The following is a 23512-nucleotide window of genomic DNA, read 5'->3' as shown; positions in this document are numbered from 1 at the left end:
CACTGGCTGAGAAAGGCTTATCCCAACAGAGACAGTCCACTTTTATCATTCTCCAGAGGCACCAGTTTAGGCACCAGAGTAACGCTGCCATAGGGACTACCAGCACCACATTGCTCACACCTCACGTGCAAAGGCTTTTGAATTCCTCAGCTTCTCCTTCTGTATACCCCAGCCATTCAGCCCTTCCTTTAACAAGTCCAGCAGCTTGCATTTGGTTAAAATAACTGTTTATTCCTCAAAGACTTGATTCCTGTCCAGAATAAACTGTCAGTTCCTCCACTGATGGCTGAATATGCTGTCTGGAACAAGGGAGCCCAAAGGAATAAAAAAGGTCTGTGTGTAAATGGGAATAGACCTAATTTCAGCTTCCAGGGATTATATCATTGACCAAAGCACAGATACTTTGGTTCAGGATTCAGATTGGGTATGGATTTGCACATATGTATCTCTTATATACCTGAGGACAAGCCTTCTCCATATTAACCAAGTTAGGAGCAATATATCCTATTCGCGTGACCAGAAAACTACTCCTGATCATAGCATCAGTTCTGGTATTTAGGGGCTGTCATGGAAAAAAATCATTGACCTCTGCACACAGAGCAGCCCCAGTCTCCCACCCACACTGAGCTATTCCCTCCCCTCCTGCTTTTGTTTTGTCCAACTGGGCTTGTCCCACACCTGAAGTCTGGAGGGGCTGGGGCAACATTTCAGAGCTGCCAACCTTGTAAGCTGAAGTGTTAGAACAACCTAAGATACATTTTTACAAAGTTTGCCCTGAGAGGAGATGTACTGCTTATTCAAGAAAAGAAAGCACTGTATTTCATGAATTCATGCTCAGTTCATTACACAGGAATAATCACCTCATTCCTTATGATTTGCAAAAACTTAATGCTGTAATTAAGGTAAAGCAACTTTATCATATGCAGTTAAACATAAGACTGTACAAATCTACACAGTTCCTATACTTCCCCAGTATTTTTGCATATTGTTACCAAATAATACCCCCTTCCAAACCCCTTCACCCTAGCAAAACCCTTCCTGGCTTGTGTTACAGCCTCTCTGAGCTAGCTCATGTTATGATACTATATCCAACCTCTCTAAGCTGACTTCCTCACCTTATCTTTCTGCATTTTGCTTCACTGCAGCTCGCTGACGGAGAGCAAGCAGCCCCCAGGCTCCGCGACGTACCTGATGGGCAGCGAGGGGTCTCCGGCATCCCACCAGTCCTTGGGGGGGCTGATGTACATGCACCACAGCTCCCAGCTGTACCCATGGGCAGAGTTCTCATAACGCTGCACCTCAAAGTTGTCCTGCTTGATGTTGTCTATGGAGGGAAGAATGACCCTTCTCCGATTTTCCTGAATTCGTGAAAGCACCGGCTCAGCCCTGAGTGGTAAAAAGAAGCAAAGCACAGAAGAGACTGTTAATTTCTCCCATAATTTGTAGATGGACGCTGTAGCTTTCTTACAGCTTGTGCACTTAAAGGAGGTTAGGAAAATAGACGTTCCTGTCACCATTCAAAATAGAAGGGGAATAACATGGATTCCTCTCTCCCATTCACAAATGGCATCATGTCTTCACAGAGACACAGCAAAACCCAGCCAGAGGAGCCCGGAGACCATCACAAGGCTCCTTGCAGAGTCACTGAGTAACTCCAGATTGCAACGCACCAGCCTCTGTCTCACCCTTCCACTTGTTCATGTTTTTATCAGCGTACAAATCGCACAGAGGCAAAGCGTTCGCACTGCCAAGTTTAAAAGGTTATTTCTGAAAGGCTTGCCAAGCTTTGTCAGCCACAAGGGAGATGCTGCAAGAGGCTTCAGTGCTTCCACATGATGGGATTTCCCACCCAGACACGTCCCCTGCATGGAGCTGCCATTGGAACATAGGGGCCAGCCGCTCTGCACGGAGCTCAGGTAGCTGCAGCCCTCAAGGTTTGGGGAGTTTTAGTGCTCTCCTACACAACTGACTACACAAGTTCACGGACCAGCTGAAGCTTTCAGCACAAGGAAAGGACTATTTTCACAAACTAAGGCGTTAAGTTGTGGAAATGAATTAAAGCCTCTGAAACTGGACTTTATCTTTTCCTGCAGAGCTAGTACACTACATTTTCTCTGGTGTGATGGTTTAAAAAAGAACCATTAAATAATAATTCCATATTCTGAACTTCTTAATTTTCAAAATGTCTATGTTTTAAAGCTAAGCTCTCCTGACGTCATTACTAAGGTAGCAAATGAAATCAGACAATACATCAACTAGGGGCCAGTTTTGCAGCATGGGCCAACTGTACAGCCAGGAGCTGCTCTGAGAAGGTGCTCAATGACCACCTGGAGACACTTTCCATAAAAGAACTATGGGCCATCAAAAGAAACAGGCTCAAGATGGACAACAAGGCGTTAGCTCTTTCCACAGTGGGTAAGTTAAGCTGTGGAGCATCTTTACCCAAGGATGCTGTAAATCCTTTAAGTCTATGTGGGCCCAACAGACAATAGGAAAAATTTCAGGAGAAATGCAGTGAGGGTTTCTAAATACACAGACACTGTGTCATCCTCGCATCTGCAAATTGTTAGACCTCAGTAGCATCCTCTGAAGGTATTTCATATGTGCTGGCCTTGCCCGTTTATGCTTTCCTAGGCTTCTGGCTATAGTTAGTGTCACAACATGAGGCTAGACAGGCTCCTGGTTTGCTGCAACACAGCTGCTCTCAGGTATTTCTGTTCCATCTGGATAGTTAACCTGTGTAAAGCTGTGATACACATCTGCAGGGTAACTGCACACAGACTCCTGTGCTGTCATGCATGAGTGGACATCCTGCCTGAAAACACCATCCACAGGCTGGGAAACCTGGCTCAAAAACTTCCCTTCTGTAAAGCAAGGCCATGAAGGCTGCATTTCGTTTAAATCATGCTTTAACTAGTACAGACTGCCCCCAAATCCAAAAAAATATGCCCCTGGGCAGAACAGGGTAAATTCTTGAAAGTAGGGTCTTTCTTTCCTTGGGACACAGTTTGAGGACTCTATAGCTACAAAATTCATCTCTGGGACACTCAAATGTATTCAGAGCAGGGGGTGTACTCAGCCTTACCTCTGCAGCCCAAGAGCCACTAATTGCCCTGGGCTCAGCCTGCCAAGACAAACAGTTAACTTGCACTCTTGGTGTCTCCAGCAACAGCAGCGGGTACATAAGACCAGAGTGAGTCAAGCCCACACTGCAGAAAAGCTCATTCTATCCCTAGAAAAGATGCTTCCAAGAGCTCAGTAAATGGGAGCTTCCTCTGTATATCAATAATATCAGGTGTGAGGACTTGGTGACCTGAAGAGAGGAACATTTGGCTGGGGAAACAGGTATCAACATAAGAAACAGCTCTTAAAGACACCCTTCAGCTGCATTGTCATTACAAAGAATTCAGTAATTGTGCAGAACTCTTTGTCTGCAGCTGCTAAAACATTTTTCTTGTGTCTAATTTGAACAGAGAGTAACATCCACAAGTTAGCTTTTTCTACCTACACTTTTCTAAACATAAACCATTTACTTCTTACACTTGGTTAGAGAAAAAAAAAAAAAGGAAAACCAAACCACTCTCAGGCTCCCCTCATGATCTAGACTCAAACTTAAGCCACTTGAACTCAAATGTTTTGAATCTCGCTGAAAAAATCCTTATGAAACACCTTTCACTGCTTCTACACCTCTGCACTTATTCCTAGCTGCAAAAGAAACAAGTCAATCTAAACCATCTAAGTCTTCCCCTGTGGGATCCAGCTGCAAAGGGCAAGGAAGCAGGAAACGCTTTCTCTTTCAATCCCTTGCTGCCTGGGCTTTTTTAAACTTACAGAAATTAGTTAAGGCTAAGGGAATGGGAAACCAACCTGAAAAATATAAACAGGGTGTAAGGGGATAGGCACACATAAAAGGAGGACATAGAAAAGGATTACAGAAAACAAGGGCAAGGAAATGTTTTCCTTTTATCTTCCCATCATATCTCATCAGTGGCCATGCAGTACAGAAGTAAGACAGGATAGCAAGACAGTGGACTTGTTTGCAAACACATCCTTACAAAATGATGGACTGTCCCTTGTTTAATGCATCGCGCACACTCTAACCAAGACCTTGAGGCTGAGCACCTACCAGCCAGCAGTGAACTCCACATGAGCATCAAAAAATCCAGTGATCTGGCCAGTGGCAGCTTTCCAGCCTTCAATACGAGCTCGGATAAGGCCTTCCCTCTTCTGGTTGCGCACCACCTTCACGAGGCCTGGGTATCGTTTATTGACATATTCTTCTAGCGGTGCCTTCAGTTCCTCTAGAGAAGAAGTGCCAGAGAACCCATTGAAAAGGTGCAACAGTTTTCACCTAAAATAAACCCACTTTATTGATGAATACGAGCATAACTTACTGGAGCCACGCATCTCTGAACACCACTGGGAGGGGTTTAATCATTTAGGGTCAATTGATGCTGATTTGCAAAAGACTACCCAATGGTGGACTGACCACAACCCTTAGAAAAGAAATTCTAGGTTGCCAAGAACATTGCTGTTGGACGACTAGGGAGCCCAAATGCCACCTTTAAAGGCAAAAGGCAGCAAAAGGCCAGCTAGATTGCCTTGCAATATCTAAGTATCACCCCACTGAAAGACAAGAATAGAAAGAAGTGACCCATGGATACCAAACACTAGTGCTCTGAATATCTGATGGAGATTTTAGCTGAATGGATTGCTAGAAATGTTGCAAAACCCATCTGTAGTAATTTAAACTACATCAAAACGGTGTATGAGCTTCACCATCCTTTGTACTCAGCCGTACTACTACAGTCTTTGCATTTGCTATATGTTTTCCAAGCTTTGCCACTAGAAAAGTTGAATTTCCCCCTGTTTTTATGATAGGATGAAAAAAGATTTTGGCTTTGTTCAGAAGATCCTCATACAACGTATTTTTTTGTTCACTGGAAACTGCAGATCTGTCAAACTGTTGTCTAAGCCTGTATACGTACTAGGGCTGAGAACACAACGGATCTGTCAGCCTGCAGTCATTACCAGCATTAAACTTTTTGATAGTTACAAGTGTTGAGTATAAAAGACACATAGGACTTTGAATGTGGAAGCATATGAAAGGTTACAATAAGGGGTAGGTACTAGTATGTTTTTTCAACAATTTGGAAAAGTGCTAGTGCTCTGCCAGAAACCTTGGTCCTTTTATTTCCTGGTGCATCAGCTAAATGCATAAAGATCTACTGATGAAAAGTACTCTGTAAAAGCTAAGCAATACCACTGTGTACCAACACAGACTCTTAACACCATGAAAGCAGTTCCTGAGAATGTCTTTTACCCCTACGAGGCTCCAGGACAGCAGATAATTAAGATATGGTCCATGACCCCAAATTATAGTCTACTACCCTTTACATATACACTCTCTCCAGAAAAACAAAGAAAAAAAACCCAAAAGTCACCATTAATATAGTCCACATGGTAAAATACTTGAGACACATGAGCACGCGTGGGCTCCTACATGAAGGAAACACAGCAATGGAGAGCGAATGAGTAAACAGCAAGTCCCATCTGCTGGGCTTCGCCTGAGAAATCATCAAAGGAAAAGAGATTATTTGTTCCCTTCCACGCCTTCTTCAGACTGCCTTTCTGGGATGGTTCCTCTCACATATGAATTTCCCAAAAGTCTCATTTCTCTTTTATGCTGAAGTGGGAATAAAAAGAATAAAGCAAATGAGCCCCTTCCTCAATTCAAAGCATCTGCATCACATACGTACATAACTCAGCAACTTCAATTTCATGCTGAGCCACTCAGAAAAAACAGTATTTTATGGAGACAACAACTCTCCCGAATGGTTTTAAGGAGACAGAGACACAGATTTTTTGACAGATGAAACCCCACAAGCATAGCACTGGCATCTCATGTGTTTTTGTCAGAAGGTAAGTCATTAATGCTGCAGACCACTGCATTACAGGCTAGACTGAACAATTAAAACAGCTTTCAAATCAGAGTTTTGATCTTAGTTGAGCAAAACCAGGAAAAATCTTCACAGGAATTGTTTGAGCAGCTTGAAGGAGAGCATAGCACTAGTGAAAAGGGGAAGAATTGTAACATCATGTCCCAAAGGCAGTAAAGGGTGAAGCCTGAGAGATTCCTACACGCACCATGCTGCGTAACAGGCAGCTCCATCGGAAACACCCAAGGGAGCCACAGGCACATCCTCCTCCTTTCTGAAAGGATGCTGGATGCCAACAGGTGAAGAACTGATCTGCTGAGAGCATGAAGGCCAGTACAGCACACCCCACACCCATGCACCTGCCAAAACAGCACCAGGTGACGACATCCATTTACGAGAAGGGTCAGAGAGAGGATCTGGGGAACTACAGGCCTGTCAGCCTGACCTCAGTACCGGGGAAGATTATGGAACAGTTCGTCTTGAGAGCACCCACATGGCAAGTCCAGGACAAGCAGGGGATCGGGCCCAGTCAGCATGGGTTTACAAAAGGCAGGTCCTGCCTGACCAACCTGATCTCCTTCTATGACCAGGTGACCCGCCTAGTGGGCGAGGAAAAGGCTGTGGATGTTATCTACCTGGACTTCAGCAAGGCCTTTGACACTGACTCTCATGGCATACTCCTTGAGAAGCTGGCATCTCCCGGCTTGGACAAGTGTACTCCTCACTGGGTGAAAAACTGGCTGGCTGGATGAGCCCAGAGGGTTGTGTTGAATGGGGTGAAATCTGGTTGGCGACAGGTCACCAGTGGTGTTCCCCAGGGCTCAGTGTTGGGCCCGGTTCTGTTTAATATCTTTTATCAATGATTTGGACGAGGGGATTGAGTGCACCCTCAGCAAGTTTGCAGATGACACCAAGTTGGGAGGCAGAGTTATCTGCTTGAGGGTAGGAAAGCTCTACAGAGATCTGGACAGGCTGGATCAATGGGCCGAGGCCAATTGCATGAGTTTCAACAAGGCCAAGTGCTGGGTCCTGCACTTGGGTCACAGCAACCCCGTGCAACGCTACAGGCTTGGGGAAGAGTGGCTGGAAAGCTGCGCAGCAGAAAAAGACCTGGGGGTGCTGGCTGACAGCCGGCTGAACATGAGCCAGCAGTGTGCCCAGGTGGCCAAGAAGGCCAACGGCATCCTGGCCTGTATCAGAAATAGTGTGGCCAGCAGGAGCAGGGAGGTGATTGTTCCCTTGTACTCGGCACTGGTGAGGCCGCACCTCGAGTCCTGTGTTCAGTTTTGGGCCCCTCACTACAAGAAAGACACTGAGGTGCTTGAACATGTCCAGAGAAGGGCAACCAAGTTGGTGAGGGGCCTGGAGCACAAGTCTTATGAGGACCGGCTGAGGGAGCTGGGGCTGTTCAGTCTGGAGAAAAGGAGGCTGAGGGGACACCTTATTGCTCTCTACAACTACCTGAAAGGGGGTTGTAGTGAGGTGGGTGCTGGTCTCTTCTGTCAGGTGGCTGGAGATAGGACAAGACAAAATGGCCTCAAGTTGCGGCAAGGGAGATTTAGGTTGGATATTAGGAAAAATTTTTTTACTGAGAGGGTTGTCAGACATTGGAATAGGCTGCCCAGGGAAGTGGTTGGGTCACCACCCTTGGAGGTATTCAAAAAGCACGTAGACAAGGTACTCCAGAACATGGTTTAGTGGGCACGGATGATGGTTGGACTTGATCTTGAAGGTCTTTTCCAACCTAAATGATTCTATCATTCTAACTCACCACCCCATTCATTAGCAGAAGCCAGAGTGCGCCTCTCCTGTCCACAACCCACACTACAAGCATCCTTAACAGGCTGCTGCCCAAGCAGAGAAACACTCAGACTAAAGCATTAACCAGACACAGGAAATGTGGTTCCAGGCCCTCTCTCCACTAAGGGCTTCCTGCACAACCTTGCACAGATTTCTAGGCTTTGCCTCCTGCCTTCCCTTCCAGTCTGGCTCAGCCCACACAGCACATGCCTTTTGAGTGAGAATTTGCTTTTCTTACATGCCTGGGCAAGCCCTAACAGAGAGGATGGCTGCACATCTGTGCTGGCCTTTGCCGGTCTCTCACCCTTCTGAGCTGGTTTGCAGCTCTGCAGGAAGAGGGCATAGTGCACAGTGGCTGCTGAGCACTATTTTGGTATTATGAGATACATACTTAGAACTCAACTGGGTGTCCAGCCAGCAGGCACAGGGATGGGATGGGCTTTGTATTTAATTTCTCAGCACATCCAGAAGTGCAGGTGTGGAAAAGCCAGTATTAGGTAACAAAAGTGAAATGCCAGTCTCTGGGAATGCTCTGCAAAACTGCCGTTCAAGTATCAAGTGAGCCTTGGCCCAGATCTCCCCTCACCCCTCAGCAGGACTGATGTGGCTGTCGAAAAGCATCAGCGGAAACCCCAGCACTGGCACAGCCGCACTGTCAGAGCTCCCCTAGTCCTGCAGATGCTGATCCTGCAGGACCAGACATGCTCAGCTGCCTCCATGTGAACTCCAGCAGGCTGGAAATCATAATTCACTCGCAAATCTAATCTTAATCCAAGTCGTTTGAAGTCATTCCTAATTTTACCCTGCGTTCTCCTTCACTCAGCAGTCTCTTCATTCAGTGCCATTAGCGTAACAGGAAAACAACCCGTGGCAGCTCTGACGTGCATTGTCAGAACGCGTGGCTCCAGGCTGAGGATGCGGAGAGCTGTTGCATTAAGGTCAGTAGCAGCAAAGGTTTTCATCTGTCATATTAACTTAAGAAATGTTTCATCCCCAATTGTTGTATCTTCACAGCACGTCCCAGAGCTGTAATAGGAAGGCTGGGAGGTCTGAAGTAGTATACCAGGAATAAAATGACTTGCACTAATGGACAAGTTACCCTTGCTTAAGGAAGTCAGCTTTCATAAAAACTGGCAACCTGGCCTTCGGATCTGCTATTTTCAGAACTTCATGCAAACTACAGCAGGGGAGAAAGCATCTCGCAGTTTAGATAACTGGCTGCCATTCTCCTCACCTCTGCCCTGCACAGGGTCATACCGGTGCTTTCGCCCCTTCAAGCTCATTGCTGAAAATGAGAATATCCACAAGATACTGAGCCAATGATAATTTTAGCATGATAATCAGCCTAGTGTTCATAACCTGAAACTCTGGATGCAAAGTAACAACAAAAAGTCAGGAGCCAAGACGGGAGCAGAGCAGGCACTCCCCAGCTCACCCTCATCCTTCCTAATCAAAGGACCACATATTTAGATACCTCACAAGTGCATGGCCTGAGTGAATGGATCTACATGGGCTACACAAGCAGTAATTTGACCCAAACTAAGCTCTGCAATGGAATCTAGAGACTCCTTTCTCTCCTGTACCCTATGGCACTCTTCCCGCTGCACTCACATGTCCTTTGAGGAAGCCTGCTGGAGCATCCTTCAGAGCACACCCACATCATTCTTAAGTCATGCTTATTAAGGATGCAATCAATATTTGCACATGGAGGTCTTTACCAGCTTGCACAAGCTACTTCCAGGGAAGAATTGCAGAGAGAAACCCTACTGAAAATGCCAGCAGGTTCAATTTCAATCCTGCCTTTTGTTCTCCATCTGTCCATATTGATCTTCACTGAAGGGCAAGTCCAAGGAACTAGAATCCAATAGACCTGTTGCTCTATTAAAAAACTCATCTGCCAGCTGCAATGACTTAAGTTATCTATTGCAAAGTATTTTGTCACCTACATGAGCTTCCTGGGAAATAGGCCTGCCAGAGAAATTGAACCACCTAATGCCACTGAAAGTAACCATGTCACAGACATTAGCCCTGAAGCAACTGCAGGAACATCCACTGCTCAGTGCTTCACAATGCAAATCCTGCCCAAATCTCCCCAAATCCTGTTGAAGTCCACAGAACTAAAGATGGGAACTGCGTGTTGCCACACAAAGAAAGGAGCAAAGACCAATGGCACCAGAGGAGCTCAAGGAACTACCACCAGCAAAAAGTTTCTTATACAACAATGCCTGAGTAGTCCTAGGCAGCATACCGCACCTCCTCTACACCCCTAAAGAAAACATAGTTGTGTTTGCCAGGCTAGGCTGGGTGGGAAGTCTACAGAGCCCAAGGCTGTTATCAGAAACACTGAAGGCTGGAGGACAGAGGAGTCAGGGCTGGGAGTGTTCCAGTGCCGTGGGAGACACCAGTCCTCCCTTGTCCCATGCTCTTGCCTGCCTGAAACACCAAAGCCATCACGGGTTGGATTTCTGCAGCATGAACTCACAAAAGAAACTCCTTCAACAGGCAATAAATGAATATGAGAATTTTTGCAGCAAGACTCGGAACCAGGTGAGTCTTTGAAGCTTTTTGCCTGCAGATATTGAAGAGGAAACTGTGAAAAGGGGAGCAGGTGCATGAATCAATTCTCATACACGGTTACAGGCAAAGCTGGTCTCACTAGGTGCATTCAGCTGCAAGCCTGGTGCATTTGGTTCACCAAAAGCCAAATAGAGACAAACCAAGCAGGTTTGCTGCTCTCCTCCACACCTTGGCAGGGCCTTAAAGCCTGGGACCTGAACACCAGTGGGACAGCACCAGGTCAGTTGCAATTAAGTAACCCATCTTTAGTTTGGAATAATTAGGCACTTAGGTTGGACCAGCACCTAGGAAAAGCTGAGATATGATTCAGCTTCTTGCAATTGTTAAAACCGTCCTCTAAACACAAACACACACCAAACACAAGAGAGCCAGCTCCCGGGAGAGCATGCACAAACCACTGTTGTTGCTGTTGAAATGAGCTGCAAAACAAGAAAGCGATGTATCAAGTTACAGCTAATACATTACACCGAGGTAAATTACAACCCATAGCATGTCTCCCTGAGTGTAGCCAGCTCCTTTAAGCAGTCCTTTATCCAAAGGTTTTCTTTTATACCGAGAGGTTTGCTTTTCAAAGAGATATTATCCCAGATTAAAAACACTAAAAGACAGCAAAAAAAACCACCAAAAAGCAGGTGATGATTAAGCAACAGACTCAGACAAAGTGTGCAGCTGCAAGATAACGTAACATCTCAGGGGCACATTGCTGCATCCCTCCAACAACCTAGGAAACATGTTATCACTCAGAAACACAACCTGCACACTAGCTTTGTAATTACACCCCTGCAAGAAACACAAACAAAAGCAGCCTCCAAAAAAGTCTTTATGAACTATAATGTGCAGCTCAAGGGACAAGGGGGGTTGAACTACAACTCCACAAGCTTCTTCCTTCAAGGAGGGATTCCCCCCCCATTACAATCATTGGTATCTTTTATCTATTTACAGCTTGGATATGAGTAGTCCAAATGACTGTGTTTATTAACTTTTAATCTGTCATTACATACTTTTATGTTGTGCAGTGGTGTTGTACATACCACATTACAACAAAGCTAAGAGCAAGAACCATCTAATGAGTCTTCAGAAGCAGTTTGTTCCAGTCTGAAAACTACAAAACACCCAAAAGTTTTCATCGTGTCTGTGTAACTAGGTAGTGGTCTACCTGAAGGGCAAATAACAGCCGGGGTGCGCAGGTTGTGCAGTTCTTACCTCTATCCCTGGGACTAATTTTAAAACTTGAAATTGACTTGGAAATCCCAGGCGTCTTTTAATATTTGGTTTGGGAACATGCTTTGTTCTTCAATTACCCATATAAGCTGTATTTCTTCTTCACATCTGTGTAAAGTGCTCCCTGACAAAACCTACACAGGAACCCCCCAGTGTGCAGCCCCGAGCCACAGACTTTCATGAGCCTTTAGCAACTTTCCCAGAAGCTGCTTCTGGTTATCCACCAGGGTACAACACAGCTACTGCTTTTGAGCCACTATTCTCTGAAGGTCAACCTTCTTTCACATGTATAAAATTGAGCCCCCAAAGGCTTTGCCTGGGCGACAGCAACAAGCCATACACCCATACAAATTGTCCCTCAGACACATGGCTGCTCACAAAGAAGCTAAAGTAGTAATGCCTTCTCTTGTTCAATCACAGCCACCAAAGTCACACCCACGCAACCCCATCCTCTGCTCAACACCAGCATTTGATCTTCCAGGATTCATCTCTAAATCTTAGAGCTCATAAGAAACTATTTTCCTGTAATTATTTTCCTGTAGAAGCCAAATCTATATATTACAACGACTTTGTTTGTAATATCCAAAGCATCAACTATATGATGTTGCTATTGCTGCTCACAATTATTTCCTACCATTAGTGGGAACTATATGACAATGTTATTGCCATTAATAATTCTTTGCTGTCATTGAAGCTCCTTGACAATGCAGAGAGTGAATGCATGGGTCCCAGAGATACGTTCTGGTTTGTTTCATTTCTTATACATGAGAAAACTAGATTATTACATGCTTGGGAGGAGCTCTGCATAAACATCTGCTGAGCTACCTCATTATCTTCCTTCAAATCCCTCCTTAAAGATCTTATTTGTCATGATGCCTACAAAGACTCAACAGCACAGTACTGACATTACTAACTAACTCTACCGGCTAATAGCATCACCTCATTCCCTACACTCACTCTCCTTGTATACTTCCATCACGAGATTTTGGAGGACAGAGCCACCTTGGTGTTCAGGTGTTGTACAACCCTCAGCATGACCCTGGCCGCTCACGATCCCGAAGCAATCAATGCATCCTCTTGGTGGGATGCAGAGCGCACGTTGCCTAGGTGGGCAAGCAGGTTTGGATTTTCCCACCTCCTGCACATGATCTACAAATTTGTCCCTCAATTTGGGTCATCTCCCTCCCTGGCTAGGTGGGTGCCATAAGGCCCTCTGACACAACCCAGGCAGCTTGGTTAGCCTGCAGAAACAGGAACAAAGAGGAAATCCCAGAGCTGGAAGTGCCTGAACATACTACAAGCTTTGGCTACCCATCTTACCACCCTGTCAACACCCTGTTGCCATCCAGCCCCATCACCAGACCCCAACAGCACCAGCCCAGCCCTCACAGCAAACCACCACAGAAGACCACAGAAGACGGTGCCTTGCAATCTCAGCAGCGGATAAAGAGATTTCAGTCTTTATCCTCACCGCCAGCTGCAGTCTCAGCTTATTGCGGGGGGAGCGATGCTTTGTGAAACGATTCTTTTCATTGTCCTGTGCCTTTCAATAATGTCTCCAGAGTACTTGACTCAGTATTAGCCTCAGTGCTGCATACTGAATGATGGGTGGAGGCTGTTTAGAAACATATTTCTTTGTGCATGGCAACGGGTAGAGAAGCTCAATAATTATTACCAATGGATTCTCTTTAAAAGAGTGTTCTTCTCTTCACCCCATTGATATGGTAAAATTTGGAAAAGCAGCATCTCATAGTACTGGGCAATGCTAAATACCACAGCGACAGATCACCTGCACTTTCTCTTCACTAGCCAAATAGTTTCAGCTCCAAAATCCCACAGCTTCGCTGGTGCACATCATCCGAGCTTTTGCAGTAGAGCTGCTGTGATTTCCATCAGCTGAGGAGCTGCCCTCCTGTTTCTTTTACTGGTAATTATAATTCATCAGCTTTCTATGGTGCTCATTACTGTGGTATTTGAGTGCCTATTTTTACAGGCTTGAATAGCTTGCTGTATACCATCTCATCTCATTGCAGACAGACGAGCAACCTCTCAGGCTCCCTCTGGAAATGAGCTCTCCACGTCCTGCACCCTCCCTGTTCTTCCCTTCTGATCACAGCATCCACAGCCCATGTCTATTATTTTTTAAAATAATATTAAAAGCACACAGTACAAATAAAGAAGGCAGTAGTCAAAATAACTTAACTATTTGCTGTTCTTCATGAAGATTTTAACTACCCTAATGACATTATCCAACCGTATATGAGGAAAAAAAAATGTTGGACGAATCTGAGTCTGAAAATGCTTCCACATGAAACCACCTCCTGCAGCTTTGCATTATCAAAAGCCAGAAGGGAAGGTACTGCAACAGTGAGTGAGAGCAGGTTGAACCAAACAACATGTGTGTAATGTGGGAAACCTAACATGCCCCTCCGTGTTTTGTGGTGGCCTGACTTGAGCAGGTCATGTGCGTTTGTTTCCTCTTCTTCCTCTTTACTTACACTTCTCATATCAAAATCATAATATAAGAGGAAAGAGAGCCTCTACAGAGTCCTAGCCTGGGACATATTTGTACAGATAGGGAAACTGAGGCACGCGCAGAGAAAACATCTCATTTAACACCGCTACAAGAGGCCAAAGCAGGTTAGCTCACTAGGCTCCAGGCTCTTGTCCCTCAACCCTGTGGTAAGTATTTAAAGGTGCATCTCTGCAACAACCAAAGTGGTGTTATTAGAAACAAGGTATATCTGAAACCAGAACTTCTGAATGCTACTGTGAAGAGAAAGTTAAGATGGCTTTCTGGTTTTCTTTGGCCTTCTAGCTTTCCACTACACTTTCAATCAATAATTATCTCAGATTTTAACTTTGGTTTGATCCTGTTCCTTTTTTGCTACAGGAGGTAGACAAAGCTAGTGTGCCAGCCAGCACACCCGCCACCTCACACCATGTGCCTCCTAGCAGTGTCACCGCTCCCAAAGAAGCATGACTTCTCCACGAGTTTTTAAGAAATTAAACACCCTCCTGGTGTTTTGGAGATCTGAGATCCCAGCACTGCTAACCTTCATCGCTGTTGTCATCCACAAGGATAATCTCCTTCAGCAGGTGAGCTGGCGTATGATTAACAGCACTGTGCACTGATCGCAGGATAACGGAGAGTGCTTCGTTCACAAAGATGAAGATGATGGAGATCTGGGGTAAGTCCTTGCTGTATTTCAGCTCTTTGCACCTGTAGCACGAAGGGCAGAGAGAGAGAGAGAGGGGGGTTAGCAGAGCACACAGTGCAGCACTTAGAGTCAGGCACACATTTAATATGCAGTGCAAGATGATGGCTGACATCTCACAGCTTTGCACAGCCACGTATTACAGCTGCCTGTGCCTTATTTCAGCAGTGCCGTCTAGGATGAGATTGCAGTGACAGAGAGTGTCCTCCAGGCTCAGAGAGCACCAATGGCAGGGTGCAAATCCAGAGTTCACTTAACTGAGGTTGTATTTGTGCGTCTGTGTATGTATGTCTGTGGGCATGTAGGAAAAAGCAGCCTCCAGAAGAGAGAAAATGGCTTTTACCATTTAACATAAAACTCCACATTGCTATTCTGTTTTAAGATTAATAGGTGCTCAGAAATTAGCTTTGATCTTAAACGCCACTTGTGAATTTTCTTCCCATTTGCTTTGGAACAAAATGAATACGAAATGACCCTTGGTTAAATAGTCTTAATAAATGTTTTAGCTCTCTCTGCAGATACTTCTGAATGCATTCCTGCCTCTGAAGTGCCCCAGCAGAGCATGGTGTCTTTGTACTTCACAGCCAGCATAGGTTAAAAACAAAACTTGTGATCATCTGTCTGAGTTTCAGGAGTAATTGCTTAAGTCGAGCTGGTTTTGTGGCTGGGTAGCTGCTTAGACACGTGTCTGTGCATCAGAGCGGGACAGAAGTGGAAGGAGCTCCCGGGTCACCTACCAGCCAGCTCCATCCCTGGCAAGCAGCAGGTTCATGTTACATCAATACACCAGACCTCAAGACCAAGGACACCCATGGAGCAGAGCTCTGGTAGCTGTAAGTGGAAGAGGTCTTCCACAGCTCTCCAGGGAGCACAGATCATTCCCAATGAGATACAGATGATGTTTTAAGGCCACACTTTATCCTAACCAGAAACCTAATCTTAATAAAAGTACTTGCAGAAAGCAAACAGGTGATCTTTAACTACTTCAAACAATTTCACCAAACTCTCCGGCTTTCCCTACAATAAATATGTGCGAGTGAAGAAGAAAACGAGCCTCCCTGCTCCCTCTCCGCATTCATGACAGATTAGACATGCAACATTAGCAGTGTTCGCAGAATTACAATGAGCGTTTACCAAGTAAATCCTGCCCAGATAAGCAAAGAAAGACCTAAAGCAGAAACGACATCCCAGTGTGGCTTCAAGCTCATTGACTCCCCAACAATGACTCTGTACTTAATTGTACTGGGTGTTTCTTAGGCAACAGCAGGCATTCTTCAGACTCCAAAATGAGACTTGGGAGACAAAGATTTTCACAGAAACACAGTTCTTTATGAATCTTCTTTAGTTAAACAAGTATGCTGGATAAAAACAAGGTTGTATTTCTTGATTTAACTATTGCCTACCCGAGAGCAAGCCAAGCTCTCTACAAAAAGGAACATAGCAAATGCTGAAAAAGGTCTTCCAAAGGGAAGATCTCTCTTTAAAATGAACGAACAGTCATGCTGGGGTAAAGTGACAATTGACCCTGCGATCCTGCCACAAGAGTCAAACTAAACTGACTCCGAGATTAAAAATCTGCTTTTGATATATGTCGATACCTGCCAAGCTGAAGAGAAGGTGGGCACAGGAGCCAGAGTATTTCCTTTTAATCACTGCACACCTCCGGGCAGCCTTCCCCCAGGGCACGCTTCGGGGAGATAAAGAGCTCAGTTTGTGATCAAAGAGGTTTGGAGGAAAATCCAAACCAAGCCCTTTGAGGTTCATCTCCTGCTCATTTGCATTCACCCTGCACCACTCTTATCACAGTTCTCCTTCCCCGATTGCTTTGCCACGGACAGGCGAACAAAGATACAGCGAGAGGAGATAAGTCCGGGGAAGGAATGGGCATGTGAAATACCCGCATTGTTCATATGCACAAAGCTGCAATTCTCCAAAGGCAGGCGGGGGGGAGGCAAAGGCTTTGCATAAACACTGTGCTCGCCGGTGGCTTTGGTTGCAACCACTGAGTGGGGAAGGCAGCAATTTAAAACCAAATTAACATCAAGTTTGTCAGTCTTCCTCACACAGGCTCTCTTCAGTTGCTGGTGTAAAAAGCAGGTGGGTCGAGCAATGCTCTCTGCCCACAGCCACCTGCTATTCATGCATGCTGCAGGGAAACACCCGGGGCTTCTGGGCACTCCTTGGGCCAGGGAGGGGAGGAAAAAAAAAAAAAAGAAAAAAAAAAAGGAAAAAAAAAAACCCAAAAAAAACCCTTGTGCTCAAACATAATTAGAAGGGCCAGTGAAGAACTTGCTAAAACCAGCAGGAGTAACGAGTACGTGAGATGGGAAGTGGTGGGGTTTTGGTTGGTTCGTGGTTTGTTGGGGTTTTTTCTTCTAAGCTTTTTAAATAGAAAAGGGACTGATCTGGACTGTGTGGTTCAGCCTTATCGTTCAGACCATTTACAGGCAGAGGCACAGAGGTCTGACTGTTATACTCCTAGAAACATTTGAGGCAGCAGTTTAGGGGAGGATTTACTGTCTTGCAGTAGGTCAGCAGGTCAGGACCCTGCTGGCTCCTGCCGGCAGCGGGCAGGTGAGGCTGGTGGGCTGCCCATCGCTCCAACTTACAGCTCTAACCTCCTTCTCCACACACCCCCTGCCCAATACCCTAAAGCATAACACCTTTTCAACCCTGAGGGGCTGCGTTTTCTGCATAAGGTGGGAAGATACGCGATACGAAATTTCTCCTGTCTTCAGTGTTTCAAGCACAACCGAGAGGAATGGCACAGAAAAGCCAGCACCAACCCCATGTCCCAGCAGGAGGAATGACAAGGGGTTCAGGGACTAGACCCAAGCAGTGCACAGGCTATCAAACCACGCCTGAGACACATCTTCCCCCTCTGCCCAGAGTTATCACCATCAGGCAAGAAAGCATTTGGCTGCTTGCCAGACAGTACCTTCAAAATTCAGATCCCAGGCCAAAATACCTCTAAATTCAGGATTCAAGTCCTACTAATTATCCAAAAGGGGGTGCACAGGGCCAGAACCAGATTCTAGCACAGCTGTAGTCGTCAGCCCAGACCATGGGCTGGTCTCTTCAGGGATTAGCAATTAATGAGATAAATGTGATATTCAAGAAAGTTCTCAGGGAAGCTCAAGGCTAAGCAGCACATGGGAGACAAGAAGCTCTAGGAATAAACCTGTTATTCTGAGATTTTTGCCAAGCTTTTCTAGAACCTGAATTAACACCAAAGCAAATCCATTTCTTACGTAGGCTGGAAAACCTTCGCAGCTCCTCACATCTTCTAGGAGGAGACTCTCAGGTTTTATTTCTAACGCTCAGCTCACACTGTATCTGGTCTGCCCACAAGCAAGTCTCTGTCCAGTAAGTTGGATTTCCAAGGGAACACTCCATCCATTTGAAAACTTTTAAATTTAAATGAAATGCAATGGAGAGACCACGACAATACATTCCTGTTGGTGTCAGTGATGAGTTACACATAGGGTTAAAGACCAGCACCTCATTTTCAACCTAAATTTGTCCACTTTTAGTTTTCCATCATTACCAAAAAGCCATTTTGGTAACTTTTTCCCCCATGTATCAGGTGCTCATCAGCCAAGTACACATCTGCACACAGACACAAGGCAGAGCTGCACAGCAGAGGCACTGTGCCAGTTCACAAAAGGGCAATACCTGGTCTTCTACATCTGAAAACACTTCTGACTGGAGAAAACTGAAGCACGCTGCAGTTGATCCCTCACAACCTCCTCTTTGCTAGATGAGAAATACTCGACTGGTACAGCACAGAACACTAGTTACTTGCCAACACCCGTAAACTAATTAGTGCAGGTTACACAGTGACATTTTCCCCACTAAATCCTGCTCTCTTCAGTTAAAGGTAGGCTGGCACCTGCTTGCAGGATTTATATCAAAATATTGTGAATCAATAGCAAAAAGAAACAGATCCCTTGTAGTTTTGTCTCTCATTTAGATCAATGGGATATCAGAGTAAGAGGCATTTTATGTCCCATTAAATCATGCTACTACATCCTATTAAACCATGCTCACAAAACTCTCTAAGTTTTGAGAGGCTGAAAACCTCCTAATGTATGGCATTGGGTTTAATTTAAGGACCTCACTGAGCTCTCATTGAGAAGTGTCACTTGTCCTTAAACAGGGGAAAAAGGGGGTTTACTCCATCCTTGGTCCAAGGCTCAGACACATCTTTTTTTCACTCCAGAAACAGATTGACAGACCGACAACAGACACCAGACCCAGCATAAACCTTTGCCTGGCACGTCCATGGACCAACTCCCAGTGTCCTCCCCACCCGCCCCGCAAAGGAACCAGGGAGGCGGACGGACACAGAGGCCACGGCACTACTGGACTGTGGACGCTGACACCTTTCTCGGGTCCAAGATCTTTATTCTACATGAAGCCCAACTTGCTCAGGAGAACATGCAAAAAACCACATGAAATAAAATGTATTTACGGAGGACATTTTTTACTGCAAATTCTCTGCAGTTACTGCTTTATGTAAGAAGCCATTCAGAAACAAATGAAGGATGAGAAGGGGAGAGGGGGGAAGGGGAAATATGGTTGAGTTTATGCCGAACAGCTTGGCATACATCAGGTCATATTAATCAAGTCAGCCAATTTCAAGACACACACACAAAAAAACACCCAAGTTTTGCTACTACGTATGTTTGTCTGCTGCAGGAGTCTGCCTTTGAATCCTCTGATCATTTGTTTTATGCTCACCACACAGCTGTAAATCTACTCTTCAGTGCAGCAAGTGAGATTAGGATGTTTATTGGCTGTCTCAGTAACAGAAAAGGGATATCATATCATTTACTGCTTCATGATCCCATAGCAGAAAAATAACCTGGAATCACAGCAAGCACTCCTAGAACACAAAGAGGCCACAAAATGGCAAGTAACATTTACAGAACACTTCTTCCTGCTCAGTGCTTTAACATGAGCCACTCTATTACTCGATTAATACATATCAACTGTCTTCTGGGGCACAAAGCCATTTCCATCAACCACCTAGAATCACACTGTCCAGTATCAAGCAACTGAGAGCCGAACTCAGACAGTTTCTACACCTTCGCTACCCCCATATACAAGCCATTTATCAGCACTAATCAGTGCAGCTTATGAACAGCCTGGAACATGGACTGTTCCAGGACAAAACAGGCACCCACTTGTCTGATCCTACAGCTACAGATCAAACCGTGCTTGCACAGAGCCGATGATGGACTTTTATGCTCATGGTGTGACTTGACAAACTGTGTACAGTGCATCTTCTCCTACAGATGACAGGTACTGTCCGGTAGCACCTTTCACCACAAAAAAACCAAAAACCAAACAAAGAAAAAAACCCAAAACCAAACCCAAAACCCACCAATTTAATGAAAGAGACAATAATGCATTATATTCTTTCAAAGTCCATAACCTGGGACAACAGGATCATTATCTTATACTCCGGAAAAAGTAAGCAACAGCATTCAGATATTAGTCCAGAGAGGAGCTGGACAGACAGACCTGCAGCTTGCTTTTCTCCCCAGATCACAAAGTAGAAATACTGCTAATACTGTGAGATCAAGTAATCGCTAACCCCAGATGCTGCATTAAAGATTATACTCATCACCGGCTCTAGAAATCATCTTCTACCTTCTGCGATGTGCCTCACTCAGGCCATCCACTCCTGACAGCACACGCATCTATTTTGCACAGAACCTCAAATCTTCAAGACTGTCACCTTCTTCCTTATTTGTGCCTTTTGGACTGCCTCTTTTCCCCCCAGTTCCAACAAAAATATGCCTACCAAAGTTGTAAGTGGAGATTAAATACCATTAAGCAGAAAGTACAGCTGTCCCTTCTTCCAGTGAGGAGGCAGAACTCCATAAATTTGAAAAGCCTGCTTTGGTCAGATGTACCCTGGTTTTCAAATACATCCAATATTTTAAAGGCAATACTTGGATCTAGATTAAAAACCAGGCTTCAACAGGCTATCTGAACATGAACCATCAGTAACCTGATTTTCCTAATGATCTATTTCTAATAAATCATTCCTAATGCCAATTCCCCAGCCTGAAGCCCTTTGGAGCCATCTCTGCAACTGAGGGATGGGGGTGCAACAACACACAGAGGCTGTCTGTCAAGGTCCAGAGAGAGACAAACTGAGATGAGTATCAGGTGGTAAAGAGGTATTAGAAAAACACTGCTGAAGGAAAAATATCTGCTGCTGCAGACTCAGACCACTGACGTTGTTTTTAAGTAACAGTTTTAAAAAGGTAGAGAAAAATCTAACCTCACACCCGCTGTGCCTTAAAACACTCGGGTGAAACAGTCTCACCATCTGTTCTGAGATATATTTTTGCATTGTATGGAACCAAAGAGACACAACGTTTTGCCACGAGCCGTTTTCCTCCAGGCTGATGCCACCTCAACACTACCCAAGGCACAATTTGGAGCATAAGCAGAGGTTCTCCTTGCAGATTTGGCCATTTGCCCTTCGGTCTGCAGATGAATGCCCCAAATCTGATCACCGCAGCCCCACCAGCACAAACCCTTCTGCAAAGGTCATTTCCAACTCTGCACTCAACTCAGTTCCTTACCGTCTGGGATGCCAGCAAAATGGCAAGTGAAGGCAAACAGAAAGTTCAAGAAATGCCAATGAAAAACCAAACCTTCTCATAAAAGGAAGCACTCAAACATGCCCTACAGCACAAGGGAAGCAGCAACATGTAGGGGTCCTGGGCAAGACCACAGTGCCTAAGCCAGAGAGCAGAAGCCACATCAGAGCCTGGGGAGAGGACAATCATCTTCCCCCAAGCTACATTTTTATTTCTAAATATACATCTAACCAGCAACTGAAGAACAACAAAGATTGAGGGAAAGCCAAAGGCAGTGCAGTTATATCTGTGTGGGGTCTTACAATATAGTAAGAGGAAGGATACTCCTCCCCCAGCCCCTCATCACTTGCCTGCCCCTTGGTTTAAAGCCCTTCCCAAATAAGCTGTAGCTGAGGTCCCCAATCTGACACAATCCTGCCAGCCTGACAGGCATGCGATGCTCTGGTAGGAGCAAATCTGGCATCGTGGCTCCAGCACAGACCAGCAGCAAGGCAGGTCAGCTGCTCACCTTGGCAGTAAAACCTTCCTCAGTCAGCAGCAAAAGGAGAGGTCCCGAGGGGCTCCTCAGAAACCACCGCCAGCTGCAAAAGCAGATCTCACGCTCCTCTCCCAGACGTGGACACAGAGCAGGACTTAGTTCTGACCTCCAAGCTTGGGCAGCTTGCTATGGGCAACAGCATCAGCACTCCCTTTATTCAACTGCTCCAGGCTGATAATGCTGTTTTCAGGATAAATATATGCAAGTGCAGAAAGGCAGAGAAGGCAAATCAGCCACTGCAGGCCAGGCTCAGGTACCATCATTGCGAACAGCAGAGGAAAATACCTTCTGAGCCAGTGTCACAGTAACAGCAGAGCTCGTCCTAGCAGGCAGACACAGGCAGAGTCCAGAGAGTTACTCTGCAACTTGTTCACCTCAATGTAGCACATATCCCTGCCCCATACCACCACCTCAGAGACAGCCAGCAGAGCACACAGGTACCTTGTCCACACATGCAACGTCCTTGACTGGAAAGAAAGCATCTCTGTTTAGTGCTCCACAAAGCACAGGAGAATTTTACCGACTCCTTACATTCAATAACCAAGAAGAGCTAGCAAAACTTCCTATATGCTGTGGACAGCAGGAAAGGGCCCTAGCATGCTGAAAATCCCCAAAACACAAAGTCCCACCCTATAGAACAGCACTAGATAAGACCAACTCCTACTCATTCTGAACATCAGTGCAAGGTAACTGTTGTTATAAGAAAGTAGCACATGCTGTTTGGAGACTTAAATGTGGTGCAGGCTTTAAGCTTCCCACTTCCACCAGTGCAGGAACGGTCACTACTTGACAGCTGAAGAGGTGATGAAGAATAACACACACAACTGCCCAAAAGTGAATTACTGGCAGACCAGGAACTTAGAAGTCTACTGTAAAACCTTGATATCACCTTCGAGTAAGGTCGTCTTACTTTCTCTCTGCTGATGTTCAGCCCTCCCTGGCCTACCCATTGCTTTGTGTCCTTCCACCAGCATGAAGCCACTAAGATTCCCCATCCCTGTAACCCAATATACGAAGGACACTATGTATAGCGTCCATGTTATAAGCAGGATGGCCAGGCTCTACTCTGCTTTGGATGGATGTCAAGTATGAAAAATACACACAGGAGAAAAGGTCAACAAAATAACAGTAGGCTGCTTTTGTCCAGCCATTGGAACTATTTAATTGATCTGATTAATGTCTGGCACAGGTAAGGATTAGGCAGCATCAGATGAGATAATCTTTGGAAGCATACAGCAATGTGTTACGCTTTTAAGTTAGGGAACACATTCACGGCCACATGCAGGTATTGGACCTGCTGCTTCTGCTGCCACATGGCAGAGTCTCAGGAGCAGAAGCCCTCTGTGCTAGCCTTGACGGGCACTCAGGCTGATTGATGACCAGTGTATCTATTTAATAGCTACATCATCATTAGTTTTGACACTACACCATTACTCATCCTTGCAGAAATGCCCTTTAGGGCTGTTCAAGACACAATTCACCCACACTGCATGAAGGCGACATCCCTTCTACATGTCCTTTTGAAATGCCAACAGCAGGAACCGCCATGAAGAAGGTTGAACACCCATGGTCTGCAGAATGCCCCAAGCCTTTAGG

At 45.4% G+C, this 23512-nt stretch overlaps 1 protein-coding gene across 1 annotated transcript in view; it reads right to left on the bottom strand.

The window, feature by feature from the left end:
• WBSCR17 (Williams-Beuren syndrome chromosome region 17) overlaps positions 1-23512 on the bottom strand; it is a 213273-nt gene that overhangs the window by 120282 nt on the left and 69479 nt on the right. The window contains exons 3-5 of the mRNA XM_010585914.1: positions 14594-14760; positions 4127-4301; positions 1189-1386 (exon numbers count right to left, since the gene is read on the bottom strand). Coding sequence (XP_010584216.1) covers positions 1189-1386; positions 4127-4301; positions 14594-14760 — 540 coding nt within the window. The remainder of the gene's footprint in view (positions 1-1188; positions 1387-4126; positions 4302-14593; positions 14761-23512) is intronic.

The sequence above is a fragment of the Haliaeetus leucocephalus genome, unplaced genomic scaffold (genome assembly GCF_000737465.1).
Source record: "Haliaeetus leucocephalus isolate CR32 unplaced genomic scaffold, Haliaeetus_leucocephalus-4.0 Scaffold136, whole genome shotgun sequence".
Lineage (NCBI taxonomy): Eukaryota > Metazoa > Chordata > Aves > Accipitriformes > Accipitridae > Haliaeetus > Haliaeetus leucocephalus.
The sequence above is the reverse complement of the archived record's forward strand: the minus strand, read 5'-3'. Positions and strand labels throughout refer to the sequence as shown.